The 20135-nt window shown below is 42.0% G+C and overlaps 1 protein-coding gene across 3 annotated transcripts in view; it reads right to left on the bottom strand.

Annotated features, from left to right (window-relative positions):
- odad2 (outer dynein arm docking complex subunit 2) overlaps nt 1-20135 on the bottom strand; it is a 203978-nt gene that overhangs the window by 83053 nt on the left and 100790 nt on the right. For all 3 annotated transcript variants that reach the window (XM_078427510.1, XM_078427521.1, XM_078427514.1), the window contains exon 17: nt 2834-2948. In XM_078427510.1, coding sequence (XP_078283636.1) covers nt 2834-2948 — 115 coding nt within the window. The remainder of the gene's footprint in view (nt 1-2833; nt 2949-20135) is intronic.

Raw genomic sequence — 20135 nt, 5'->3', positions numbered from 1 at the left:
TCTTGTTGGGTAGAAGATGCAGGAGCCTGAAAGCACATACCACTTGAGTTAGGAACACCTTCTACTCTGCTGTTATGAGATTCTTGAATGAACCTCTCAGATGCTTAGGATAAATTCCCTGATCTTTCTGGGGGACCCTGGAGGTCCTTGCGCTTTCTTTATTTCTGCACTTTCTCTGTAGCTGTAAGGCTATATTCCATACTCTGTTTATTTTCTCATTTGCACTACCTGATGTACTTGTTATGATTAGGAATGTAGGAAAATAACTGCAGATACTGGTACAATTCGAAGTTATCACAAAATGCTGGAGTAACTCAGCGGGTCAGGCAGCATTCCTGGAGAGAAGGAATGGGTGATGTTTCGGATCGAGACCCTACCTTGTCAGTCTGAAGAAAGGTCTCGACCCGAAACGTCACCCATTCCTTCTCTCCAGAGATGCTGCCTGACCCGCTGAGTTACTCCAGCATTTTGTGATACCTTCTACTTGTTATGATTTGTCTGGAGGAAATGCAAAACATAACAATGGTATAGGTTATATCTTGCTAAAACCTATACCAATAGTGTAGTTCTACTCCAGTTCAATTATGTCATAATGTGCAGAAAATTTCGAAACTAAGAAAATTTGATTCTTAAGTAAAATATTCCCGTTAATCTCAATTATAAAAAGTGGCTTCTTTCAGATTCTACCATTTTCATTGTCTGGATTTTCGGATTATATAATCTTTCGAAGAACCAATGCAATACATCACATCAAAGTCCAACTGTTGTTAAAATCAATAAAGAACACATTACAAGGCTGGATCTTACACGCTTGAATGAACTTTGTACCTCCTTCACGTTAATCACAAAACTGCATGAAAACTGCATTTTGCATTTCTGCTCAATACTTTTAGATTGTTGCATTATTTTTTGCATTAGTAAAATTAAACCAAAGGTATGTAACAAGAACATCCATGCATTTTAAAAAGCTTGATTTAAACAAGTTCATGTCATTATTATTCAGAGTCAAACAAGTACCTGAAGATCAAAATATCAACATAATTTTCTGAATAGGTCAACAATTTAAAAAAATGTATTGATGAGACAGATTTTTGGTCAAATTATAGTTGGCATGCTATTGGCAAGTTGACCTACTCTTAGCTGAAGATCAAATCATATAAATTAGAAGATCGTAGGTGTTGTTAAGAAAAATTAATGATTTGTCAATGTTGAATGAAGTGGAAATGGTTATGTTTTGGCCGTTATTCCATGCCTTTCTAGTAACATGAAGCATATTTTTTTTGCCTATCCAATATTTCACTATTTTTCAAAGACCAAACAAAACAATGTTACTATATTGCTTGGTTTTGGAAGGCACCAGAGTAATTAGTTTTCAGAGCGTGGCTTAAATTTTAAACACCAAAAACGTTTTGGTACCTGTAAATGGATAAATGAGCAGATGTAGCTATTTTGAGCCAAAAATAAAACAAAAGTAATGATTGTTAAAAAATCTTTAAAATCTAATTGGAAATTAGCTGTATTTCCAGTATAGCTAAGTAACATTTTCCATCACTGAACTTTATAATCAACATTATTGTTGTTTTCCAACATTATAATTTGCTGATTTACACCAGGTTCAATATATTTTGAAACGATTTATTTGTACTTTGAGAATCACTCACAGGATGTGCACTGCACCTCAAACACATAGAAACATCCATAAGAGTTGGAGGAACAATGAATGTCAGTGTTCACTGACCAATAACACTTGGGCTTGCAGCATATTGGTTAGAAATTTCAACAGTGGGTTTACAACAGATATGGATTTGTATTTGCCAGTTTAATTTTTTTTTAGCTGAAGTTGAATTTTCTATACATTAATCTAATAAGAATCTGAATATTCTTCAGATATTAACTGTCACAGAAGCATAGAAAAATAGGTGCAGGAATAGGCCATTTGGCCCTTCGACCCAGCACCGCCATTCAATATGATCATGGCTGAACATCTAAAATCAGTACCGCGTTCCTGCTTTTTCCCCATATCCCTTGATTTCTTTAGTCCTAAGAGCTAAATCTAACTCCCTCATGAAAACATCCAGTGAATTGGCCTCCACTGCCTTCTGTGGCAGAGAATTCCACTGATTCACAACTCTCTGGGTGAAAAACATTTTTCCTGCATCTAGCCTACCCAATGCTTTAAGAATCATATATGTTTCTATGAGATCTCTTCTTATCCTAAATTCCAGTGAATCCAAGCCCTGTCGATCTATGCTTTCATCATATGTCAGTCTCGCCATCCCGGGAATTAACCTGGTTACGTTGCACTCCCTCAATAGCAATAATGTCCCAGGACCCTGTACAACTGCAGTAGAACTTCCTTGCTCCTAAACTCAAATCCTCTCGCAATGAAGGCCAACATGACATTAGCTTTCTTCGCTGCCTGCTATACCTACATGCTTACTTTCAGTGACTGATATACAAGTACACCCAGATCACATTACACCTCCTCTTTTCCTAATCTGACACCATTCAGATAATAATCTGCTTTCCTGTTCTTGCCACCAAAGTGCACAAACCTCACATTTATCCACATAATACTGCATCTGCCATGCATCTGCCCACTCACCCAACCTTTCCAAGTCACCATGCAGCCTCATAGCATCCTCGCAGCTCGCACTGCCACCCAGTTTTGTGTCATCTGGAGATGTCACATTTAATTCCCTCATCTAAATAATTATAAATAACTGGTGTCCCAGAACCGGGCCTTGCGGCACCCCATAAAAGCAAACATTTTATGAATAATTTCCTGCCACTAAAGAAATTAAGAAATAAAGAAAATAAGAAATAAACTCACCTTGGCATTTTCTATGCAAGGACAGATTGCCCAAGCTGCACTTGCTTGAATATTTGCATTAGGCTTTTTGAGTAAAGACCATAGCAACCGAACTCCATCCAGGGATTCAATTATTCTGTTAGGTTGGGGAAAAAAATGTTTTCCATAATTTTTTCATTACATTTGGCCATATTGATGCAATAATTTATCATGTTGCAAAAGTCATTTCATGCTTATTCCAAATGGAATTTCATTTAGGTTTGTTTTTAGATTTTGACTTAAGTGATGAAGAGAATAAGATTTACTCCTTGGCATCCACCTCATTGCATAAGACTGAAGGGTTCGATGCACTTCATTTAACAGGTGCTATTTTTTCCACTTTTCCTCTTGCAATCTTTTTAATTTCAGTAATATTTGTTACATTAAACCCAACTTTTTTTCAACCTCCAGAACAACATCTCTGATGTTATACTATACAAATGCAAATACAACATGTTTACAATTAAGTCTGACAATTAATCACAGTTATTAGATGAAATTATCCAAAAAGAAATGTAAACATTCAATTTCTGTTAAGTTAATGTGTACATCGTTTCCATTAATAAAATAATATATAACTGGAAGATTAATTTTTAATCACTCAGCATTCTAACTGGTAGGGTGGTCACCAGAAGATAAAACAGGTTAATAAAACTGCTGCATCTGGTAAGAAGCCATCTACCATGTTTGCAAGTTTTGGCACACCAAAGTAACTGTGACCATTTCTTATGCAGATAGAATGGTTTACATGGGTTTGGTTCAGTAACAAACTGCAACCAATATTTTGCAGCATGAAATATGGTTCCATTCCATTGTGGGTATGATACTTGGTATCCCACAGTGATGGTTCCATGCAGCAGCATAGGAAATCACTTGACACTGCCATTTTAATTCATAAATTATTAAATAGAGTCAGGCTATCTACATATTGGTGCCGCACCTTTGTTTTTTTTCCTCTTTGGTTTTGCTTGCTAGGTCTTAGTCCATTGCTTTCTCAGTTATGACAACTGATACCAACTGAGTTGTGACATTATTGGAACATCCCTTAAAGCACTTTTTGAGTTTCACTCTCACAACGTTGTTGGTGCCCTTCATTTTAAAATGTACTTATTTACAGTTAACTATTTCCACCATTAGTATTTACATAACATACATCCAAGTATGCACTTAATGTAAGTGTAATTTTTTAAACAAGCTAGTTGTGAGGATTTGAGAGCTAACAGTATTTTACTTGCATCTATACTGTCATTTCGGATCGACTTGCAAAATTGCACAGAAGTCAACCTCAAATACAATAACACTGCTACATACTGGAACTTGACCAACAGTCTCAGATCCGCATGCCTCATCTGTCACCCCTGCTGAGTTCCAGCTGGAAAATTGTTTTCTGCTGGTTTTTTTTCGATTTACCGCATCACATTTTTGCTTCTGCAAGAGATCTTTCCATGTTGTTTGCTCCTGAAATTTTGTAATAGAGGGCTCATGTTGCACAGACCACAAGTCACAGCAATGTTGTTGTCACAAGCTGCCAATCTCCACTGCATTCCACTGGACTTGCCAAAAGCTTTTATTGATTTCGAGGAGGAAGAGGTGCTCATGCAGAGGAATAAAATGGTGCACCTCAGGCACACTTTAGTTCAAACTTGGATCTATAGTTTCTGACCCAAGTATATCTGGTAGGCAATGTAGAAGACCTTTTGAACCTTCTCCAGCAACAATTTAAACTATCTTTATTGAAGGGGCAGCTCTATTATTTTCCCCAGATATCATCTTCACAAGAGTATGCCAGAACATACTGTTCTGGCTCAATGAAAATTAAACAGTACCTCTTTACTGGCAACCCTTAAAGGGATTGTTTTCTCCTCATTCCCCACTTAAGTTGCCAAAGCATTCTCTTCTCTTAAAGAAACTGCATAAAGCATGTTTAAATTATTTGAACTAAATGACTGCCAATCCAGTGAGGACTGTAGTCTACACCATTAGCACAGTAAAACACATAGAGTTTATAAAAAGGACACTGAATACAAAATAAACCATTAGGTAAACTAGTTTGATTATTTTGTTTAGTTGTGGATTCCCTATGTTATATTTTATTATTGCCAGCTCAAGATTAAGATTAAGATCAACTTCTTAATTACTGTAAGATTCAATTCTGTGGTCTAAATTGTTTATTATCAGACTACATGGGCCATATGCTTCTGCGAGATCGAAATGCGTTTTCGATTTAGAATATGATTAGCTAGTCATTTGAGATTCCTCTCCAGGTCTGGAGATTCTGGGATAACTGAACTATAGATTTTGCCACAGCTGGGCAACAGGTAGCAGGTGGTAGATTGGAAAATGGTGCACATCTGCTTTTTACACTGGACTCTCTGTGCTCCTAACACATGAATGCTCTTTATTCATTTAGAACTGACAGGTGATTTCCATGAGTTGTTGAGGATGCTGTGTTTTTCAAGGAGATACAGGTTATGAACATATGAACACCCGATTTATGGACAGCCCATATATATGACCAAGCTCTTAGGAGAATAGGGGGCTGGCACTGCTAGCTTCTGTGGGGCCTGTTTCTGCACTGTATGACTCGATTACTCTCCTTAAAAAATCCAACGAAATAAGTGTATTTTCAATGAGAGCAGTACATGGATTTTAAGAAGATCTTTGACAAGGCCCCAGAAGCAGGCTGGTCAAAAGGTGAAATCCTTTGGGATCCAGGGCATAGTGACAAATAGGGTTCATGATTGTCTCAGTTATGGTGGGAGTTCTGGGCACCGTTACAGGAAAGATGTTGTCAAGTTGGAAAGGGTACAGAGAAGATTTACGAGGATGTTACCAGGGCTCGAGGGTCTGAGCTAAAAGGAAGAGGTTGAGCAGGGTAGTACTCTATTCCTTGGAGTGCAGGAGGAAGAGGCGTATAAAATCATAAGAGGAATAAATTGGGTAAACGCACAGTGTATCTTTTCAAGAGTAGATGAATCAAGAACCAGAGGACATAGGTTTATGGTGAAGGATGAAAGATTTAATAGGAATCTGAGTGGAAACTTTTTCACACAAAGGGTGGTGGGTGTATGGAACGAGCTGCCAGAAGAGGTAATTGAGGCAGGGACTATTGAAACTTTTGAAAAACAATTAGACAGCTACATGGATAGGACAGGTTAACGGACCTGTCAAAAGCTAAGAATGTAGTATATAATATATATATAACAACTACAGCATGGAAACAGGCCTGTCCGGCCCTACCAGTCCACGCCGACCATTCTCCCTGACCTAGTCTATATAACAATATAGACTAATCTGTAGTCTAATCTGTCAGTCCATCCCACAGCTGAAACACTATTTTCTGCACTCTGTTTATTTTCTCTTTGCATTACCTGTTGTGCTTGGTTTGATTGTACTCATCTCACAGTACGGTTTGTCTGGATACCATGCAAAACGTTTTTCATTGTTCTTGGTACATATGACAGCAATAAACCAATACCGACTGTCCTCCCTGAATCTGGCATATGGGGAATTGAATTGTGTACTGGAAACCTTCTCTGTTCTTTATTATTCTTTGGTACTTTTATTTTGGCAATGGTTAAGACTTTTTCTGCCCTTGGCTTAACTCTCAGGTATGTAAAACATAGACATTTGTCTCCTTAAACACAAAGAACTGCATATCCTGATGTATAAAAAAAAGACACAAAGTACTAGAGTAACTCAGTAGGACAGTTGTATATCTGGAGAATATGTATAGGTGACTTTTCGGGTTGGTACACCTCTTCAGACTGAAGGGTACTGATGTACGCTTTGAGGCATTTGTCTATATTGCATTTGTCAGCATTTAGCTAGAGCTGAGTGTTATAGTTCTATCCTTGGACAACAACCTTGTTCTCACCATCAGTAAAACCAAGGAGCTGATTGTTGACTTTAGAAGAGGTTGGCTGAGGATCCACAAACCTGTCTTCATTGACGGGTCGAATGTGGAGAGAGTCAACGTCTCCAAGCTCCTGCATAACTCTGAAATCTGTCCTGGACTCAGTATTTGATGCAATCATAAAGAAAGCCTATCAAGGCCTCTACGTCCATAGAAGATTGAGGAGATTCTGTATGTTAAAGAATACTCTCAAGAATTCCAACAGGTGTACAGAAGAGAGCATACTGATTATTTCACCAGGGCCTGGTTCAGCAACTCGAATATCCAAGAATGGAGGAGATTGCAAATGTGATAGACGTTGCCCAATTCATTACAGGTACTAACCTCCCCGCCATTGAAGGGATCTGTAGGAAACATGGCTTCAAAAAGGTAGCCAGCATCATCAAGGATCCACATCACCATGGCCATATTCTCATTTCACCTCTACCATCGGGAAGGTCTAGGAGTCTGAAAACTGTGATGTCGAGATTCAGGGCCAACTTCTTCCTGACAACCATCAACTAAACTTCGAACTACAAACTGTCTTGGTTGCACTAGGGGCTTTGTTTTGCTTTGCACTATATTGTTTTTTATTGATTTATCGAAAAATCTTTTTTTATTATGTTATCCATTGAGCACTGTGTTTACAAACCTGTTGTGCTGCTGCAAGTAAGAACTTTATTGGTCCATTTCAGTACATATCACAATTAAACACTATACTTGGTCACAATGGGATGACAATTGTGGGTTTTGTCATCCCCTTCAAAGATCTGGATGTATTCTACAATGCCTACCTCTTGCATCTTGATAGTTTTATGCATTTTCTGCTGAAACACATTCTGGTTTACTCGAAGGGAAAACGGCAGAGGTTGGAACTGGGTCACCGAACTGATACGTTAAAGATTTCTTTTTCGGTTTTACATTCCTTACATGTTCCTGGGATCAAGTTCACTGAAAACGTTGACTTCTGCAAATGTTGCCATTTCTTGATCATTCGATTCAATTCTCTTTGGTCTCGGCCTATACTTAGATATCCTCTTAACTAAATGGAGCTCACCCTCTAAGTAGGTTTAGTGATTTTGGTTCCTAACTTAAATGGTTCCTAACTTCAACTTAATTGATAGTCAACCTGCGTGATTTATTTTGGTTTCACTTGGGTAAGTCAAAAGTGAGGCGATATTTAAAATCCTCAGAGCATAAACTACATCAGTCAAACATTTAGGTTAGATTTGTATTAGGCCAGTCTGGTCCCTTATTTGAATAACATTTTGCTTTCAATTGTCAATATTGTCTCTTCCATCTCTTGATTTACCAAGATAATGAGATCAACTGTAGTTCCTCAGCTTCTTCGGCATACCTTGGCAGGTCCATCCATCATGGGTTCATCTAATTAGATTCATTCGAATTTGTGAAACTTTACCTCTTCCATATGCCATCAGCCTGACATTGCCTTATTTCAAGATTCTATTTCATTGATTCCATCTACCTTCATGTCTTCAGGATTTATGGTGATTTGTGGTACAGCTAATAGGGTGAGTAGAACTAGGAGAGAAACAGCGGCAGAGACTCAAGTTCAATCCTCACCTTGGGTGCTGCCTGTTCTCCCTGTGCCCTCATGGATGCTGTGGTTTCTTCCCATCTCCCAAAGACTTAGGGGTTGTTAGGCTAATTGGGTACTGTAAAACGTCCTTAATGTATGGGTGAGTGGTAAATTCTGAGGTGAGTAGATGAGAATATGAGAATAAAAAATGGGATTACTGTAGGATTAGAACAAATGGATGGTTGATGGTTGGTGTGGACTCAGTGACCAAAGGGACTGTTTCCATTCTGTACCCCTCTTCAACTGTAAGTTCTTTTAGCATAACATGAGAGGAATCAGATAAGGAAATCAGAAGGGCAAAAAGGGGACATGAGATAGCTCTGGCAGATAGCATTAAGGATAATCCCAAGAGATTTCATAAGCACATAAAGGGAAAAGGGTAACCAAAGGGAGAGTGGGACCCCTCAGAAATCAAAGCGGTCAACTCTGTGTGGAGCCACAGGAAATGGGCAAGGTCCTCATTGAGTATTTATCCTCTGTTTTTACTGTGGAGAAAGAAAGGAGGATGGTGGATCTTGAGGTAATCACTGGAAGTGTCTTGAGAGCAGTTAGTATTATGGTCGTAGAGGTGCTGATGCACATGAAGACAGATAAATCTCCCAGGCCTGATCAGATATATCCGAGGACACTGTGGGATGCTAGAGAGGAAATTGCAGGAGCCCACGTGGAGATTTATGAGTCATCGTTAAATACAGGCGAGCTGCCAGAAGTTTGGAGGGAGGCAAATGTTGTGCCTCTATTCAAGAAGGGCTACAGGGAAAAGGATGGGAACTACAGGCCAGTGAGTGTAACATCTATGGTCGGAAAGTTACTGGAGTGTATTCTGAGGTTACAGGATGTACATGTACATAGATGGACCAGGGCTGATTAGGGATAGCCAACATGGTTTTGTACATGCGCAGTCATGTGGATAAATGTGAGGTTATCAACATTAGTGGCAAGGACATGAAGGCAGATTATTATCTGAATGTCATTGCACATCAGTCAATGAAAGTAAGCATGCAGGTACAGCAGGCATAGAAACACAGAAACATAGAAAAATGGATGCAGGATAAGCTATTCTGCCCTTCGAGCCTGCACCGCCATTCAATATGATCATGGTTGATCATCTAAAATCAGTACCCCGTTCCTACTTTTCCCCCATATCACTTGATTCCCTTAGCCCTAAGAGCTAAATCTAACTCTCCTTTGAAAACATCCAGTGAATTGGCCTCCACTGCCTTCTGTGGCAGAGAATTCCACAAATTCACAACTCTCTGGGTGAAGAGATTTTTCCTCATCTCAGTCCTAAATGGCCTAGCCCTTATTATTAAATTGTGACCCATGGTTCTAGACTCCCTCAACATTGGGAACATTTTTTCTGCAGCGCAGAAAGCTAATGGCATGTTGGGCTTCATTGCGAGAGGATTTGAGTTTAGGAGCAAGGAGGTCCTACTGCAGTTGTACAGGGCCCTGGTGAGACCACACCTAGAGTATTGTGTGCAGTTTTGGTCTCTTAATTTGAGGAAGGACATTATTGCTATTGAGGGAGTGCAGCGTAGGTTCACCAGGTTAATCCCGGGATGGCGGGACTGACATACGATGAAAGAATGGGTCGACTGGGCTTGTATTCACTGGAATTCAGAAGGATGAGAGGGGATCTTATGTAAAATTCGTAAAGGATTGGACAGGCAGGAAAAATGTTCCCCATGTTGGTGGAGTCCAGAACCAAGGATCACAGTTTAAGAATAAGGGTTAGGCCATTTAGGACTGAGATGAGAAAAAAAAACATTTTTATCAGAGAGTTGTGAATCTGTGGAATTCTCTGCCACAGAAGGCAGTGGAGGCGAATTCATTGGATGAATTTATAGAGAGTTAGATAGAGCTCCAGGGGCTAGTGGAATCAAGGGATATGGGGAGAAGGCAGGCACAGGTTACTGATTGTAGATGATCAGCCATGATCGCAATGAATGGCGGTGCTGGCTCGAAGGGCCAAATTGCCTCCTCCTGCACGTATTTTCTATGTTTCCATGTAGACGTTATATACATGAATTTTAGTAAAGCATTTGACAAGATTCCAAATGGGAGGCTGTTCTGGGAGGTTAGATCCCATTGGATTCAAGAGGAGATAGCTGAATGGATAGAAAAGTGGCTTAATGGAAGGAAGCAGAGGATGATGTTGGAAGGTTCCTTTTCAGACTAGAGGCCTTGACTAGTGGTGTATCTCAGGGTTCGGGGCTGGGTCCATTGTTGTTTGTCATCTAAATCAATGATTTGGATGATAAGCAAGTTAGAAAAATAGAAACATAGAAAATATGTGCAGGAGTAGGCCATTCAGCCCTTCGAGCCACCACCGCCATTCAATATGATCTTGGCTGATCATGCAAAATCAGTACCCCGTTCCTGCTTTTTCCCCTTTATCCTTTGATACCTTCAGCCCTAAGAGCTAAATCTAACTCTCTCGAAAACATCCAGTGAATCGGCCTCCACTACCTTCCGTGGCAGAGAATTCCACAGATTTACAACTCTCTGGGTGAAAAAGATTTTCCTCATCTCAGTCCTAAATGACCTACCCCTTATTCTTAAACCGTGACCCCTGGTTCTTGACTCCCCCAACATGAGGAACATTTTTCCTGCATCTAGCCTGTTCAATCCCTTAAGAATTTAATATGTTTCTATCAGATCCCCTCTCAACCTTCTAAATTCCAGTGAATACAAGCCCAGTCGACCCATTCTTTCGTCATGTCAGTCCCGCCATTCCGGGAACTAACCTGGTGAACCTACGCCGTACTCTCTCAATAGCAAGAATATCTTTCCTCAAATTAGGAGACCAAAACTGCACACAATACTCCAGGTGTAGTCTCACCAGGGCCCTGTTCAACTGCAGCAAGACCTCCATGCTCCAATACGCAAATCCTCTCGCTATGAAGGCCAACAAGCCATTTGCTTTCTTCACTGCCTGGTGTACCTGCATGCTTACTTTCAGTGACTGATGTACGAGGACACCCAGGTCTCGTTGTACCTCTCATTTTCCTAATCTGATACCATTCAGATAATAATCTTCCTTCTTGTTCTTGCCACCAAAGTGGATAACCTCACATTTATCCACATTATACTGCATCTGCCATGCATCTGCCCTCTCACCCAACCTATCCAAGTCACCCTGCAGCCTCATTGCATCCTCCCCGCAGCTCACACTGCCACTCAGCTGTGTGTCATCTGCAAACTTGGAGACGTTACATTTAATTCCTTCATCTAAATCGTTAATATATATTGTAAATAACTGGGGTCCCAGCACTGAGCCTTGTAGCACCCCACTAGTCACTGTCTGTCATTCTGAAAAGGACCTGTTAATTCCCATTCTTTGTTCCCTGTTTGCCAACTAGTTCTCTGTCCATGTCAATACCCTCTAATTTTGCACACTAATCTCGTGTGGGACCTTGTCAAAGGCTTTTTGAAAGTCCATATACACTACATCCACTGGCTCTCCCTTATCCATTCTAACATTTAGACATGGATAAGACAGGTTTAGAGGGATATGGTCCAAATGCAGGCAGGTGGGACTAGTGTAGATGGGACATGTGGGCCGGTGTGGGCAAGTTGGCCTGAAGGGCCTGTTTCCATGCTGTAAGACTATGAATAACATGTTACTATATGCTCCCAAACCAAGTTTTAGCTTTAGGTTGCTGCTTGTGAGTTTGATTGAGATGTTTTTCCTGTGGATTTCTATTCTCTGTGAATTTTCACATTTGGTCACACCATGCAGATCGGTGTTGTAGGGCCCTGAGATCTTAGAGTACAGGTACATAGTTCCCAGGAAGCAGTGTCACAGGTACATAGGGTAGTCAGGAAGGCTACTGGTCCATTGGCCTTCATTGGTCAGAGTATTGAATATAGAAGCTGGGACATACAAGACATTGGTTAGACCACAATTGGAATATAGTGTTCAGTTTCAGTCACCCTGCTATAGGAAGGATTTCATTAAGCTGGAAAGATGGCAGAGAAGATTTACGAGGATGGTGCCAGGACTTGAGGGGCTGACCTGTGGGGAAAGGTTGCGCAGGAGAAGACTTTATTCTTTGTAGTGCAGGAAGCTGAGGGGTGATCTTAAGGAGGTGATGAAGGGAATAGATAAGATGAATGCGCAGAGTCTTTTATCCAGTGCAGTGGAATCAAGAACAGGACATGTGTTTAAGGTGGGAAAGAAAAGATTTGATACAAATCTGAGGAGCAACTCTTTCACTCAGAGAGTGGTGGGTAGATGGAATGAGCTGCTAGAGGAGATAGTTGAGACAGATACTATAACAGCATTTGAGGGACAATTGACCAGGTATATGGATTGGAAAGGTTTGGAGGAATATGGGCCAAGCGCACGAAAATGGGATTAGTTTAAATGGGGCATCTTAGTTGGAATGGACGAAAGGACTCCATGACTCAATAGTTTCAGTATTTAATGTATTCACAATTAGTTATCTTTCATGGAAATTATGGGCCTGTTTTGTTTCTTTTCCATTGATCACTTTACTCTTCATTTTCTTTGCTTTCATTTCCCATTTTAAGTTTTCCCTCAATGGTTGCCTTTGGAAAGCTATCGTGAGACAAGAAGAATCATGGCATCATAGAGTCCAATTATGGTGTAATAGAACCCAAACTCATCTATGGCAACCAAGATGTCCCATCTAAGCAGGCCAATTGCCATTTGCCTGCATATTTCCCTCTAAACTTATCCTATCCATGCAGCTATCCATATCTTTGAAATGTTGTTATTGCATCTGCCTCAATCATTTTCCACTGGCAGCTCGTTCCAGATACCCGTCACCCTCTTGCCCCTCAGGTTCCAAGTAAATCTTTCCCCTCTCACATTAAACCTATGCCCTCTAGTTCTTGATTCATCTTGTTTTGCATAGTTAGAAAGATTGCGGAGGACATCAAAATTGGTGGCATAGTGGAAAATGAAGAAGGTTATCTAAGATTACCATTGGAACTTGATCAACTGGGCCAATGGACCATGGAATAGCAGATTGAGTATAGTTCAAATAAATGCAAAGTCTTGTATTCTAGTAAGACAAACCAGTGCAAGATTTACAATGCAAATAGAAGATCTCAGGGGATGAGGGAGGTATTCGAACAGAATCCTGGCAGGTACATAACTTCTTGAAAGTGGCGACACCAGAACACAGAGTGGTGAAGTAGGTGTTTAGTCCGCTTGCCTTCATTGGTCAGGGTAATGTGTATAGAAGTTGAAATGTTGTGTTACAGCTGGACAAGGCACTGGAGAGACCATGTTTGGAATACTGGGCACAGTTCCTGCCATCCTGTTATAGGAAGGTTGCAATTAAACTGGAAATTGTATAGAGATCATGAGGGCCATAGATAAAGGTGAGAGGAGAAAGATTTACCACAGTTGTAAATTAGATCCTCATGGTAAACCTGCCATTTAATTGTACATATTCAGTTATTACTCTTGGGCATCTTGAGCAGAAAAAATTGAAGTTTTGAAGCTTAATAGGGCTTTATCATTAAATACAGTAGTAAGACTGCAGTTTTACTACATTGGAAGAGATTTTCACTCCTCTAACTGGCTTACAAACTCTATATTGAGTATCTACACCAAAATAAATGACCAAGTCACACAGTGCCCAATTGTTTTCACTTCACACCAGAGTACTGTTCATAAAAGGAGTTATTTTTGCATGTTTGCGTACATATGAAAAATTATCATCACTTTCCAGATGGCAATCCTACCATATACTAGATTCCATTTCTCCACAAACATCCAGATGTCTTTCTGATGTGTACAGTGCCTCTACTGTCTCCATTTCCGTTATCTTCCATTGCCATAGCTGGATTTAATGTTTCAAGTGTTACAATGGAATAAATGTTTGAAGTAACACTTTTGTTGTGTCTTCACCAAAGCATTTCTACTCAGCATAATTGTGAATAAATCTGTTGATGGCTAATCTTATTCACATCAACAGAACTGTTGATGCTGACAATTATACCCAAAGAATCAAGAGAGATTTTACATGGAGCTCATTGAGATATATTAGCAAAATTTTACACCTACATTTGGCAGCAGACATGTCCATCAGGCAGACAGTTGTAGTAACCATCCAGTGTGACAGGATTGTGAAATTGCTTCAATGCAAGTAACCATTTCAGTCGTGCAACTCACAGATAAACATGCAAATGATGTTCATAGAACAGGGAAATCATTCTGCAAGGTTAGATTGCATCTACTCTAGGGAGAGCTAGCTAATTGGAAAATTATTGGCTTGATGAATAGTGGTGTCCTTCAGTGATTGGTGTTTGTTATCTATATAACGATTTGAGTGAAAATTATTGTTTGTCATCCACATCAAAGATTTGGATGAGAATGTTCATGGCAGGCCTGCTGGATCTCCTGGTTGCTAACCATTTTAACTCCCCTTCCAATTCCCATATTAACCTTTCTGTCCCTGGCCTCCTCCATTGCCAAAGTCAGTCCACACACAAACTGCAGGAACACTGCCCCATATTCTGCTTTGGTAGCTTACACCCAAACAATATGAGCATTGAGTTCTCCTGTTTTTTAATTAACTAATCTACAAACAGCCCCATCATTTTTTCTTCTCCCCTCTTCCCAGTGCCCCTCCTGGACTTACCCTATTTCTCCTCTTCCCCCTAAGGTACACAACGACCTGCTTCTCGCCATCGACACCGGCGACTGTGCAATCCTGCTCCTTCTCGACCTCAGCGCAGCGTTCGATACAGTGGACCACACCATCCTTATTGACCGTCTCCGGTACGCGGTTGGCATTGATGGCACTGCCCTGAGCTGGTTCGCTTCGTACCTCAAAGATAGGAGTTTCGCCATCAACATAGGCAGTTATTCCTCTGCTCCAGCTAGCCTCTCCTGCGGAGTTCCACAAGGTCCATCCTAGGCCCCATTCTCTTCTCTCTATACATGCTCCCCCTTGGCCAAATCATTCAAAGGCACGGCATTTCTTTCCACTGCTATGCCGATGACACTCAGCTTTACCTCCCCCTGAAACCAAACAACCAGTCAAATTTAAACAGCCTCTTACACTGCCTTGAGGACATAAAATGTTGGATGGCACAGAACTTCCTCCAATTAAATGAGAGCAAGTCTGAGGTCATCCTATTCGGCCCCCCCGACTCCATCAAATTGATAACAGGCAGTCTTGGAAGTCTATCCTGCCTAGTCAAACCGCATGTCAAAAACCTCGGCATGATATTTGACTCTGCATTAAAATTTGATAAGCAAGTCAACGCTGTGGTAAAAGCCAGCTTCTTCCAACTTCGAACCATAGCTAAAATCAAACCTTTCCTCCAATTCGACGACACAGAAAAAATCATTCACGCTTTCATTTCCTCCCGCCTAGACTACTGCAACTCCCTATACACTGGGATCAGCCAATCTTCCCTGTCCCGCCTGCAACTGGTCCAAAACGCCGCAGCGAGACTCCTGACGGGTACCCGTAAAAGGGACCACATCACCCCGATTCTGGCCTCTCTCCACTGGCTCCCTGTACGGTACAGAATCAACTTCAAGCTCCTCCTATTCATGTATAAAGCCCTAAATGGACACTCCCCCCCCTACATCAAAAATCTTCTAACCCCCCTCTCTAACTCCAGGTCCCTCAGGTCGGCCGACTTGGGGCTACTCACTATCCCGCGGTCTAGGCTTTAGCTCTGGGGTGACCGCGCTTTTGCGGTTGCAGCTCCTAGACTGTGGAACAGCATCCCTCTCCCCATCAGAACTGCCCCCTCCATCGACTCCTTTAAGTCCAGGCTCAAAACCTATTTCTACTCCCTAGCGTTTGAGGCTCATTGAGGAGGCGCTGTGAACTGTTTGCGTGCTACTGTATGTTTCATTTTTTTTTCAATTGGAACCTAATCAGATGTACAGCACTTTGGTCAACGTGGGTTGTTTTTAAATGTGCTATACAAATAAAATTGACTTGACTTGACTTGACTTGACTATTATTTTTCCCTCTGGCTTCATAATTCTCCCCTCTTCTAACCTTATCTCACACTTTTTGCCATTTCATCTCTGGCCTTTGCCCAACTATCTACCTATAAAAGAACCCTCACCTCTATTCACATCACTCACCAGACTTTGTCATGCCCCTCCTCTCATAAAGCCTTTTCCACCTCTTCCCCATCACAATCAATCTGAAGATGGGTCCCAAGAGTCAAGAAAGTCAAGAGTGGCTTTATTGTCCTAAGTACTGAAACTGAACAATGAAATTCTTACTTGCAGCAGCACAATAGGTTTGTATACAGGCCAGCACCGTGTATTTTTTTTGTAAACGAGGATCTTATTTCCTTGTGTTCATTCGGTTAGTAAGCTTATAGATTACACTAAAATAGGTGGTATCATAGACAGTGAAGAAAGGAGGAGCCGGCAGGGGTACTTTGTAACTTTGTCAGCACTGTAGAGAGTCATAGAGTGATATAGTGTGGACACAGGCCCTTCGGCCCAACTTGCTCACACCGGCCAACATGTCCCAGGTACACTAATCCCATCTGCCAGCAATTGGTCCATATCCCTCCAAACATGTCCTATCCATATGCCTGTCTAACTGCTTCTTAAATGTTGGGATAGTCCCTGCCTCAACTACTCTCTACGGTGCTGACAAGGTTACAAAGTACCCCCGCCGGCTCCTCCTTTCTTCTCACCACTCCCCTCCCCGCTCCAGATACTCCATTGTTTCCCCTGGCAGGTCCTCCATTCTCCATTGTTCTTCCTCCTCCCTCACGGCGGTCCCCCTACCGGTCCTCCATTGTTCCTCCCCCTCCCCCCATCACTGTGGTTCCCTCGTGCCCTTACTGACTGCAGGTCGACCCGCAAGGCTCCATCAACCCGCGAGGCTCCACTGACCCGCGAGGCTCCATTGACCCATCAGGCTCCATCGGCGGCTCTAACGCCGCCGCCGAGGCCCACCGCCTCCATTTAGGCTCCAATGCCTCCGCCGACGTTCCAATGCCGCCGCTTAGTCTCTAATGCCGTCGCCGAGATTCCAACGCTGCCGCTGAGGCTCCTATATTGCCGTTGAGGCTCCAATGCTGCTGTCGAGGCTCACTGCTGCCGAGGCTCACCGCCTCTGCATAGGCTCACCACCGACGCTGAGGCTCAGATCCTGGGGGGACAGGGCTTTCTCCATCGCTGCTCCCACCCTATGGAACTCACTACCCCAAACCGTTAGAGACTCCTCCACACTCACCACATTCAAAACATCACTGAAGTCTCACCTGTTCAGTACTGCCTTCAACCACTGAAGGTCACCTCACCTTCTGTCTCCTTTTTCTGTTCGTTTACTTATTTACTTATTTATCTATTTATTCATTTCCCTATGTTCTCTAAATCCCTGTAAAGCGTCTTTGAGTATATGAAAAGCGCTATATAAATGTAATGCATTATTATTATTATTATTATTAATGCTGCAGCTGAGGATCCAATCCTGCCGCTGAGCCTCCAATGCCGCTGCTGAAGCTCCAACACGGCCGCTGAGGCTCCAATGCCACCGTCGAGACTCAACTGCCGCTGCCGAGACTCCACTGCCGCCGCAGATGCTCCAATGCTGCCGCCGAGGCCCCACCAGACAAGCATCAACGCCCGGCTTCTCCATGGTCTCTCGGGAGGTGTCTGCCACTGTGGCCTCCTGGGTTCTCTAATTAATGTAAAGTAGAAGAATTTCCCTCTGCTTGAGCAGAGAACTTGTGTGGTTGCCGGAGGGACACAACGGGCAGCTCAACGTTCCTGAGTTTCGATGTTTCAGACGAGATAGAGAGGGAGGGTAAAAAAGGTGGAGGAGTTGCTTTACTAATCAGGGAGAATGTCACAGCGATACTCAGGGAGGACATACTGGAGGGTATGTCTACCGAGGCATTATCGGTTGATCTCAAAAATAAGAAAGGAACAAATACTTTAATGGGATTATATTACAGGCCAACCAATAGCAAGCAGGAGATAGAGGATCAGATTTGTAGACAGATTACGGAAGGATGCAAGAACCATAGGGTTGGTGTGTAGGGTGACTTTAACTTCCCCAATACCGACTGCGACCTAATCAGTGCAAGCGGATTAGACAGGGCAGAATTTGTTAGGTGTATCCAAGAACATTTCATGAAACAGCATGTGGATAATCCGACTCAAGGACCCTGTATTGGGAAATGGTCTGGTGTTACGGTGGAAGAGTATTTTAGAGATAGTGATCAGAACTCCATAAGAATTAGAATCTTAAAGCAGGGATGTAATGCTGAGGCTTTATAAGGCACTGGTCATACTGCATTTGGAGTATTGTGAGCAGTTTTGGGCACCATTATCTCAGAAGGGATGTATTGGCATTGGAGAGGGTCCAGAGAAGGTTTACAATTCCAGGGATGATTGGGTTCATTTATGATGGAGTTTAGAAGGATGAGGGGATATCATTGAAACTTACTAAATAATGGGAAGCCTGACAGAGTGGATGCAAGGAGGCTGATTCCATTAGTGGGAGAGTCTAGGACCAGAGGGCACAACCTCAAAATAAAAAGACGTACCTTTAGAAAGAAGATGAGGAGGAATTTCTTTCATTTGTGGAATTCATTGCCACAGACAGCTGTGGAGACCGTTGTTGTTTTTTTTAAAGTGGAGATTGACAGGTTCTTGATTAATAAGGGTGTCAAAGAAGGTGGAGAGTGTGGTTAAGATGGAAAGAATGGTAAAGTAGACTTGATGGTCTGAATGGCCTAATCTCCTACGAAGTTTTAAGATTATTTTGAATAGAGACAGGCAGGCATGGATGTTGGGCAAAGGTACTTAATTGAGGCAAGGCAGATTGCAATATCGTTAGGCAGGAGGTAAGGAAGGAGGGTTGAGAGCAAATTTAGTGGGTGTCAATAGACAATAGACAATGGGTGCAGGAGTAGGCCATTCGGCCCTTTGAGCCAGCACCGCCATTCACCGTGATCATGGCTGATCATGCACGATCAGTACCCCGTTCCTGCCTTCTCCCCATATCCCCTGACTCCTGAACATATCTGCTGTTCGAGGTGTGGAGTCCGATATATCGCCAAGACCAAGCGAAGACTGGGCGATCATTTCGCTAACCACCTTCGCTCATTCCGCCTTGGCCATGCGATCTCCCAGTTGCCAAACACGTAAACCCCCCTTCCCATACTGACCTTTCCATCCTGGGCCTCCTCCACTGTCATAGTGAGGACCAAATGCAAATTTGGAGGAACAGCACCTCATATTTTGCTTGGGCATCTTACAACCCAGCAGTACGAGTATTGATTTCTCTAATTTCAAGTAACCTTTGCATTCCCTCTCTCTCCAAACACCCTCCCCCCATGTCATCCTACTAGTTTCACTGTCGTCCGGCTTAGTTTCACTGATTGTATCTACTCGTTATCACTTTTTCCACACTCAACAATGGACTATTGTGGGACCTACCTTTCCTGATCATAGTTGCTAGCTTTGATTTGTCTTTTCATACCTTCCATTCATTTGTTCTTTGTTCCTTTTCTTACCTTGTTTCCCTCTCCCCTGACTCTTAGTCTGAAGAAGGGGCTTGACCCAAAACATGACCTATTCCTTTTCTCCAGATATGCTGCCTGACCCACTGAGTTACTTCAGCATTTTATGTCTATCTTTGGTGTAAACCAGCATCTGCAGTTCCTTCCTACACGGAGGAAGTAGTTGAGTTAGGTATAATACCAACATTTAAAAAACATTTGTACAGGTACATGGAAAGGAAAGGTTTAGAGGGATATGGGTAAAATATGGTCAAATGGGATTAGGTTGGGGATGCTTTGTCGGC

The sequence above is a fragment of the Rhinoraja longicauda genome, chromosome 2 (genome assembly GCF_053455715.1).
Source record: "Rhinoraja longicauda isolate Sanriku21f chromosome 2, sRhiLon1.1, whole genome shotgun sequence".
NCBI classification, from domain to species: domain Eukaryota; kingdom Metazoa; phylum Chordata; class Chondrichthyes; order Rajiformes; family Arhynchobatidae; genus Rhinoraja; species Rhinoraja longicauda.
This window is presented reverse-complemented; position numbering and strand designations above follow the sequence as displayed.